At 43.8% G+C, this 10,000-nt stretch overlaps 1 protein-coding gene across 1 annotated transcript in view; it reads left to right on the top strand.

Annotated features, from left to right (window-relative positions):
- Window positions 1-73: 73 nt before the first annotated feature.
- The window catches only part of LOC138961323 (G-protein coupled receptor GRL101-like), a 29,218-nt gene continuing 19,291 nt past the window's right edge, over window positions 74-10,000 (top strand). The window contains exons 1-6 of the mRNA XM_070332923.1: window positions 74-200; window positions 548-754; window positions 3,611-3,705; window positions 3,856-3,945; window positions 6,527-6,680; window positions 7,275-7,381. Of these exons, the coding sequence (XP_070189024.1) occupies window positions 74-200; window positions 548-754; window positions 3,611-3,705; window positions 3,856-3,945; window positions 6,527-6,680; window positions 7,275-7,381 (780 nt within the window). The remainder of the gene's footprint in view (window positions 201-547; window positions 755-3,610; window positions 3,706-3,855; window positions 3,946-6,526; window positions 6,681-7,274; window positions 7,382-10,000) is intronic.

Genomic DNA, 10,000 nt, shown 5'->3' with positions numbered 1-10,000 from the left:
ACACTGAATTGTTGCAACCATGAAGCGAAGTCTGTCACTGACAAGAACTTTATTAACATTCTGATGGAAAACGATGACTCACAGAGTACCATTCAAACAACCAGAGGCCGTCCAAGTCAAGCAGAGACCAGCCTGTCAGTCCAGGAAACCTCCAATCTTCCAGTACACCACACTGATGGCAACAGTTCCCCTGCGAGCAAGTCAGAGTTGTTCAGCCCCGATATCTTGCAGTGCATTTTGACAAACTCAAGCTTCAATTTCACGGGCGAAGAAGAACTCAATATTTCTTACTTTCAAGACAAGCAACCGGTGCATTCTAACGGCCACGAATCTGTGACAGCTTCGTCTGTAAATAACTTTACACATAATTCTTCTGGCTTTTCGCACGTGCCAAAATCTCCTGACACTGCAAGCCTAAGGGAGCCCATTTCCAGCGACAATTCCACAGGGTTTTGCACGATCTTCTTAGAAGCACCCCAAGGAAGAGTTCTCTCAATCCTGTTCTTGAATCAGACGTGTTCCCATGACAACCAAGTGCGTGTTGAAGACACCCACGGCCGTCGCAGCAGTGTGCTGAACGGTTGCAACTTGTGGAAAGCACCAGGCTATGACGTCACCACGTCCAACACATCAGCGACAATTGTAATCGACTTGGGTGACCTCGCTGTGTTCTACAGGCTGGAGATCAACGTTCTGGCTGTGGTGCCTCCCAGGAAGGATGGGGTTCTCACACGCTATGTTTCGCCTGTCTTAGGTCAGATTCGTTCAGACAAAGGGTAAAGTTACAGTCGAACTTGCCATGGCGATCCCCTTTCGAAAACAACCTGCCAATCGACGACGTACTGAAAGAACTCTGTCGGGTTTGTATGGTTTGTGAAAGAGTGAATACCCTTGCTTTTTCTCGGACAAATACGTGCTTCAAACACACCCGTCGCTACAGATTGGCCCCTCCAATGTTTGTTCTAATAAAAGCAAGGGCATTCACTCTTTCACAACCCATACAAACCAGACAGAGCTCTTTTCGGAATGAGTCTATTACGAACACCCAAAAGTATCCCTACCGAGGTTTTCCCTATGTATAGTAATCCACTTTTCAGTAACGACCACCTGCCTGTAAGGACCACTTTAAATTGGTCCCTTTTGGTGGTTCAGTGTCCAAGGAAGGTTCGACTGTACAATCCTTGTCGTTTGAAGCTCCATGTTCCCCACCAGAGACCTGTTCAGGGCAAGAGCGTCTCTCAACTTAAACACATACTGTACAATCCTTGTCGTTTGAAGCTCCATGTTCCCCACCAGAGACCTGTTCAGGGCAAGAGCGTCTCTCAACTTAAACACATACTGTACAATCCTTGTCGTTTGAAGCTCCATGTTCCCCACCAGAGACCTGTTCAGGGCAAGAGCGTCTCTCAACTTAAACACATACTGTACAATCCTTGTCGTTTGAAGCTTCATGTTCCCCACCAGAGACCTGTTCAGGGCAAGAGCGTCTCTCAACTTAAACACATACTGTACAATCCTTGTCGTTTGAAGCTTCATGTTCCCCACCAGAGACCTGTTCAGGGCAAGAGCGTCTCTCAACTTAAACACATACTGTACAATCCTTGTCGTTTGAAGCTTCATGTTCCCCACCAGAGACCTGTTCAGGGCAAGAGCGTCTCTCAACTTAAAGACATACTGGACATTCCTTGTCGTTTGAAGCTTCATGTTCCCCACCAGAGACCTGTTCAGGGCAAGAGCGTCTCTCAACTTAAACACATACTGTACAATCCTTGTCTTTTGAAGCTCCATGTTCCCCACCAGAGACCAGTTCAGGGCAAGAGCGTCTCTCAACTTAAACACATACTGTACAATCCTTGTCGTTTGAAGCTCCATGTTCCTCACCAGAGACCTGTTCAGGGCAAGAGCGTCTCTCAACTTAAAGACATACCAAACACCAATAGTTTGGCTGCGGTCGGTGGAGTGTGACTGTGTTGATGAATTTATTACGAATTAAAATCTAACTTGTCTGTAAAGACCACCTAAGCTACCGACCAAAAGTGGTCGCTTTGGAGGGGTGGTCGCTTTGGAAGGGTGGTCGCAAGGACAGGTTCGACTGTACCTATTTCTATCTACGAAAATAATTCAGATCAAAATTCTTGCTGTGCACAGAATGTAGCCACACTGTTGATTTTTGGAATGTGCTCGAGTGAAAGGACTCTCTTATTCCGTGTCCATGCTTGGCCAGATGTTGGCCAGATGTTGGCCAGTCCGTAGCGGCGCTGGCTTGAAACCAGTTATCGCTATCGGTTGAGTTCGATCCCCACGTTCGGCAAGGGAGTTATTTCCCAGAGTAAACTTTGTGCAGACTCTCCTCAGAGCGCATGTGTGTGTGTGTGTGTGTGTGTGTGTGTGTGTGTGTGTGTGCGCGCGCGTGCGTGCGCGCGTGCGTGCGTGCGCGCGTGTGTGTGTGTGTGCGTGCGCGCGCGCGTGTGTGCGTGTGCGCGCGCGCGTGTGTGTGTGTGTGTGTGTGTGTGTATTTCTGTGTTTTTGTTTTTGTGTTTGTGTGTGTGTGTGTTTTTGTGTGTTTGTTAGTGATTTAGTGTGTGTGTGTATGTGTGTGTGTGTGTGTGTGTGTGTGTGTGTGTGTGTGTGTGTGTGTTTGTGTGTGCGTGCGTGCGTGCGTGCATACATCGATGTATGTGTACGTCTGTCTGTCTTTTTCAGAAATATGCAGCGCACGTAAATGTTGTGTACATGACGAGTCACTCGGAAGGAAGTGTTGGTAGAAAAATAATGTTTCTTAATGCATTCTCTTTCTCGAGAAAACAGTTCGTCTCACCGTATCAGATGTGGCCAGGCTTTTACATAGAATAACATCATCCATCAGATGTGGCCAGGCTTTTACATAGAATAAGATCATCCATCAGATGTGGCCAGGCTTTTACATAGAATAACATCATCCATCAGATGTGGCCAGGCTTTTACATAGAATAACATCATCCATCAGATGTGGCCAGGCTTTTACATAGAATAACATCATCCATCAGATGTGGCCAGGCTTTTACATAGAATAACATCATCCATCAGATGTGGCCAGGCTTTTACATAGAATAAGATCATCCATCAGATGTGGCCAGGCTTTTACATAGAATAAGATCATCCATCAGATGTGGCCAGGCTTTTACATAGAATAACATCATCCATCAGATGTGGCCAGGCTTTTACATAGAATAAGATCATCCATCAGATGTGGCCAGGCTTTTACATAGAATAAGATCATCCATCCAGTTGGTCACATACCAAAAATGAACAGCCTATATATGCTCTCTACGCGAAGGGCAATGATTTAGTTTGAATCAGTTTGGTCAAAGCCACTAGTGGCTTTTGAACAAATTAATTTTTCCACAAGATTAAAATAAAGACAGCAGCAAGCAGCTAGGCAGTTGACTGTTGGTATGTGTGGAAGTAGAGGAATGGTGATATCCCGTGTAAAACTCTGGCCACACCTGAGATGGGGAGTCCAACTGTCTTCACGCGAACGAGTGTGTCTTTGATATTTCTTAGTCAACGAAGAATTCTTTCTCCTCTGTTTATGTTTATAATCACCTCGTTTTTGCATGAAACCCCTTAGGTTACGTCCAGTCGCCGGGCTGGCATCCTTACGACAAACTACCTTCTCCTCTGGAAATTGACGACACGGCCATAATCTCGGTTCCTCCAGATCACGTGACCATGATTAGCATAGTTTATATTTTCTTGCGTACCTCGAGGCAGTTTGGCGGTAACAGGATCGAGTTAAGAATGAGGAACAACTCTAAGACCAACCCATACACTACGTTTGGTACCTACTGCTTTATACCTAACGTAAAACTACAGCATGACGTCACAGAATTCAGCGTCAGGTTCGACGATTTGGAGGCTGGGAACTTTTTCACAGGTGCCAGGGTGCTGTTCTCTTTCCACAAGGTAATTTCTCGTCCTTGTTCAAACCAATTTTAGCAGATGCCAGTTAGGTTGTTTCTCTTAATGCGAGAATCCTTTGATCAAACAATGATTTATCTGATATTTTCAAGAAAAACATTGAGATCATAAGAAATGAAAGGAACACTAAACCCAAGTGCTGCGCTGAAGATAAAAGTTCTACACTGGATTCTTTGGGCAATATTTCCAGCACAACAAATTACAGTCGAACCTACTTACAATACCGCTTATAAGAAACATTGCTTAAAAGAACGGACTTTTTATTCCACTGTAGGGGAAGGGCTCCTAATATGGACCACTTTTTGTTTCATGCTGATAAATAGCTTGTTTTCTTGCAAAGAAGTTTCATTTTCTGTTTGGTAGTCCTTCTTTCTTAGGTTAACCGTTATGCCTAATTAGAGTAAAATAGCTTTGATACACATTCAGCAAAAATTAAATACAGAAAAAATCACAAAGGGTCCATATTAGGAGCCTGGGCGCCTAATATGGACCAGTGAAGCGGCCTTCACGAATCACTGTAAAAAGCCCCCTATATTTCAAAATAACATGATACAACTTAGTGTACAAGTCAGCCTAATTAAAATATGCTCTAGATTGATCTGTTTCGGGTTGATGAGAGCATTATTTGAAGCACACCAGGAAACTAAAGAAGCTTATCAAAAACAGAGTGAAAATAAGTGAAATTATCAACTTCCACGAAAAGAAGACTTTTCGTTGCATTTTTTTTAAATCTCGAGGGCTAGTTATAGGTTATTACCAGCAAGCTTCTTAATGAATTAATGAAAATAGCCTTTAGCTTTTATTTTCTTCGATTTGTTGAAGGTGGTCCATATTAGGGGACTCGCACATACTTTGAGATTTTGCTATTATTTTTTGTTTGCAGTAGAAACTCGGGGTCAACACTGCTAAAATGTAACAAATACGGTTTTAGCTGTCATATATAGCCATTTTTGTTTGATAAAAGCTTTGGCTGTAGACAGAAACGAGTCCGTTTTAGGCGGAATTTAGAGTGAACGCTGCCAAAAGTGAAAAAAGAGAAAAAGCGTAACGGTTTTGAGATTTGTGTTTCTGCAACTGTTTTGACATGTGCAAGTTATCCAGAGAGGGTGAATACAGCGAATAAAACTTTTTTGAGCGCTCTAGCGCCGTTAGTTTGTGGTGGTCCATATTAGGAGCCGGTCCATTTTAGGAGCCCTTCCCCTATGTAATCTGTTCAACAGTCAACGGTTTTCCGTGTTCAACGAACAACAACCGTTATCTTTTAGCGGGTGACAGACTGCCCACCCCGCGCCGTTATACATTTGAGCTAACCTGTGTACACATTTTAATTTGATATGCCAAAGGACAGTTGAATTTACGTAAAGAAAACTGTATGGGGTATTTTTAGATCTCATGTAACGATGACAAAATTTAGAATGACGATTTGAAATTCTCAAAGGACAGACCCTTTCCATAACTTTCAGTTTCACCTTGGGCAAGTTAGAAATGTCTAATCATCTACAAACATCGTAGAAAATTCTTTTCAGAACCATCCATATTTTGATACCAATGACTGGTTGTGTGTGTGGTTTTTTTTCTTCGGATTACTTGAATGACAGCTTGTCAGGTCTGATTGTGATGTGTCTCGTAATTCACAATAGCTGTGAATTCTCCAAGACTCACACAACAGGAAAGGCAAGTTAAAGGAACAAATTGGAAACACAATACAAAACTGTCACATATTTTAACATACAAGTCTTTGAAGTGAAGAAAATACAAGTTGAACAGACACACACAAATTGGAAACACAATACAAAACTGTCACATATTTTAACATACAAGTCTTTGAAGTGAAGAAAATACAAGTTGAACAGACACACACAAAAATGGAAACACAATACAAAACTGTCACATATTTTAACATACAAGTCTTTGAAGTGAAGAAAATACAAGTTGAACAGACACACACAAATTGGAAACACAATACAAAACTGTCACATATTTTAACATACAAGTCTTTGAAGTGAAGAAAATACAAGTTGAACAGACACACACAAATTGGAAACACAATACAAAACTGTCACATATTTTAACATACAAGTCTTTGAAGTGAAGAAAATACAAGTTGAACAGACACACACAAACATGGAAACAGGAGAGAATGAAAAATATAAATGAAAGAAATGTCAACTTACCTTCAAACTTGAAAGCTGATTCGCAAATATTGACAAAAGTCGGTCTTTTAAGAGTCTGTTAATTTCTAAACGTTTGCGGATTATTTGTTTCGAATTTGTAATTTTGTTCAGTATAAAAGACGTTTCCGGAAATAAGTCAGTCAGGATTTTCAAGCGGTTCGGCAGAGCTAGCGCCACAGAATGTCAAAGCCGCCGTCAGCAGCGTGAAGATCCGCCTCACAATCCTGACAGGGTTATTCCCGAACATCGTCTTTTATACTGAACACAATTACAAATTCGAAACAAATAATCCGCAAACGTTTTACAAGTCGGCTTTAACATTCTGGGGCCCTAACTCTGTCACACCGCTTGGACATCCTGACAGAGTAATATGCGAACATCGTCTGTTGCAGCGGGAATCAGCACCAGAGAGACTCCCCAGTGGTCTGTGGAACTGTTCGGTGCCCTACGCGTCCGACTTCCTCCCCCACTTTGAGTGCAACCAGACGGTAGAGTGTGCTGGAGGGGAGGATGAGATGTGGTGTCCTGACACAACGTGTCAACAAGGTCAACATGATGATGATGATGATAATGGTGATAGTGATGGATGATGATGATGATGATGATGATGATGATGATGATGATGATGATGATGATGATGATCAATCAATCAATCAATATGAGGCTTATATCGCGCGTATTCCGTGGGTACAGTTCTAAGCGCAGGGATTTTTTTTTTTTTTAATGCAATTTACATTGCGCACATATTCAAGGCGCAGGGATTTATTTATGCCGTGTGAGATGGAATTTTTTTACACAATACATCACGCATTCACATCGGCCAGCAGATCGCAGCCATTTCGGCGCATATCCTACTTTTCACGGCCTATTATTCCAAGTCACACGGGTATTTTGGTGGACATTTTTATCTATGCCTATACAATTTTGCCAGGAAAGACCCTTTTGTCAATCGTGGGATCTTTAACGTGCACACCCCAATGTAGTGTACACGAAGGGACCTCGGTTTTTCGTCTCATCCGAAAGACTAGCACTTGAACCTAGGTTAGGAAAGGGGGAAAAAAATTGCTAACGCCCTGACCCAGGGTCGAACTCGCAACCTCTCGCTTCCGAGAGCAAGTGCGTTACCACTCGGCCACCCAGTCCATGATGATGACGACGATGCTGAGGATGACGACGACGGCGATGATGATAGTGATGATGATGATGATGATGATGATAATGATGACAACGACGACGGTGGTGCACACGTGTGTGTGTGTGAGTGTGTGTATGTGTGTGTGTGTGTGTGTGTGTGTGTGTCTCTCTCTCTCTCTCTCCTTCCTCTCTCTCTCTCTCTCTCTCTCTCTCTCTCTCTCTCTCTCTCTCTCTCTCTCGAGCTAGGTCAATGTCGATATAAACCCAGCAATTATGTCCAGGAGTAAGAAAGATAAGATCACGTCTATTATCACACAACCAGGAGGCCTACAAATTGATGACAAGTGCTACATGTTGCACACAATGCCAACCGGTAATACGTGGAGTCAGGCGCAGACATTGTGCCAACAAAAAGGAACACCGCTTGCTTCCTTCCCCACAGTCAACCTTTGGTATCACCTCTCCTTGCTTCAGCAGATGGCTTGGCTGTGGACATATATTAATGCGGCCTTCATCGGGCTGCAATCCACGGAAGCCAGATTTCCTCACATGTAAGTAGCCGAGCGCAAAATAATGTAACACAGTACACGAGACGTTACGATACGACACGACACGACACGGCACGACAGGACACGACACGACATGTTACGATACGACACGAAACAACACGACACGACACGACACGACACGACACGACACGTTACGATACGACACGACACGACACGACACGATACGAAACGACACGATACAATTAATTCGATACGATACGAAACGATACGATACAATACAAGACAATACTATATGATACAATACAAAACAATGCAATCTGCTCAAACAGTTAGGTAAAGACTAGGTTCCACTGTGACGAATTTTGATGACGAACTAGAACGATTTGGGATTCGTGCAAAAAATCGCCGAGGTCGTTATAGTTCGTATTACTTCGTTCTTGTTCGGCAAAACAACCGTTGTGCATCGCAGAGATCAGCAGAGATCGTGGAGTCGCAACGACTGTTTCGAAATGTTCAAAAACCAATCCCGTGGTACAACCAACCACGCTTTACCCAATAAATTACGAAACTATAACATCCACATATGTATGCTGTTGAAGATGCTCCTGAGATGTTGTTGGTTTTAGCCTAAAAAGAATAAACAATACATTTGTTGAGAGTTCATCACAGATTTCACGAACACATACTTTGTAAAACGCACGCCTGCAAGGTTGTCTGGCTACCTGCTGTATGCCTATTTGTTTGTCTGTCTGACTGACTGACTGCCTGCCTGCCTGCCTGTCTGTCTGTTTGCCTGTCCGTCCGTCCGCCCGTCTGTCTGTCTGTCTGTCCGTCTCTCTGTCTGTCTGTCCCACAGGTATGACAACTTGCTGCAATGGGAGGACGGGTCCATCGCCCATTACTCACGTCACCGGGTTCGCACTCGCCGGCCTGTCTGCGGGGACGCTGCTGACAGAAAATCTACCGAATATGTCTTCTTGGATCCTTGCGCCAAACACAAGTATCTGCCTAATGCCGCGCTATGTCAGTTGACGTCATCGAGTGACGTCAGAGTGACTAAGAGGGAGACGAACAAGAAAGACAGCACACAAGGACCAGCAAGCTTGCTGCAGAAGGCCCATTCCAAGCTTAACGTCAGAAATGTCACCGCGGATCCCTTTCCATTTCCCAGTGTTGCGTGCCCAGATCAGCACCTGACGCACGAGTTCCTCGCCTGTGATGCTCAAAGTGCGTGTTGGCTCGACTATGACGTCAGTTCCAATGACGACATTTCGAGAGAACACGGCGCAGATGTGTCGTGTACTGACTCGAACAAAGCAGGTTTTCAACCTCTCTTCTTGTGCCAGAATAGTGCGAAGTGGGTTCCCTACAGCTTCGTGTGCGATCATCTGCAGGACTGCGAGGACAGCAGTGACGAAGATGTGTGTGTCTTCCCGACATGCGTTTTGTCGGATCAGTACCAGTGCGCTAACAAACAGGCGAGTATGAGCTAATAGTACCCTTTTTTTTTGCGACTCAAATCTCGAGTACCGCTTTATCAAGGAAACAAAATCCTCTTCAGGGAAATGTTCTTCGGTTTCCTCCTTCCCAAGACAATCATACTCATCAGCTCTGCGCTCAGTACACGGAATATTAAACTGCAGATTTTCAACTTAAGGGCACAGTCAGCCTTCCGTAAACCATCACAGACACTGTCAGGCTTTTACACACAGTACAAACACCCTTTCGTTTAAACACTCACCGCTGGAGAACATCCTAGGTGCCCTACGTAAAGAGCGAGCAATTTTCAATGAATTTATTTGTGCTTGGCCAGCCTGATCAGACAATGGGACGCCGCGTTTTGGTGCTAGACCTAACTTTTAAAATCTAAATAACAAATTGACAGCTTGTTACACAAACATTCTTAAACCACAAAAGAATTCTTTTTTCATCAAGACAAGATCAGTACAACTCGAAGTTTTGAAAGTTTCAAAAAAGATAGCTCGGAAGTGTGTCCCGCAAAACGTGGTTCTCGTAGCTGACGAATGTTCTGCATGTCGCCAGTTCCTTTGAACCGTCAACCGCCACCGTTCGCTTCGTGTGACTCGCAGCCGTTTGTTGCGTTTTAGATTCAGAGGTGCACAATAACGTGCTATTGCAGTCGCATTGAAATCCCAAACTGACTACTAAATTGTGAGGAAAAAAAAAGGAAAGTGGATCACACGGGTTCACGATGGCTCAGGG

This window comes from Littorina saxatilis, linkage group LG3, assembly GCF_037325665.1.
Source record: "Littorina saxatilis isolate snail1 linkage group LG3, US_GU_Lsax_2.0, whole genome shotgun sequence".
NCBI lineage: Eukaryota > Metazoa > Mollusca > Gastropoda > Littorinimorpha > Littorinidae > Littorina > Littorina saxatilis.
Note: the sequence above shows the minus strand (reverse complement) of the source record. Positions and strands in the feature narration are given on the sequence as shown.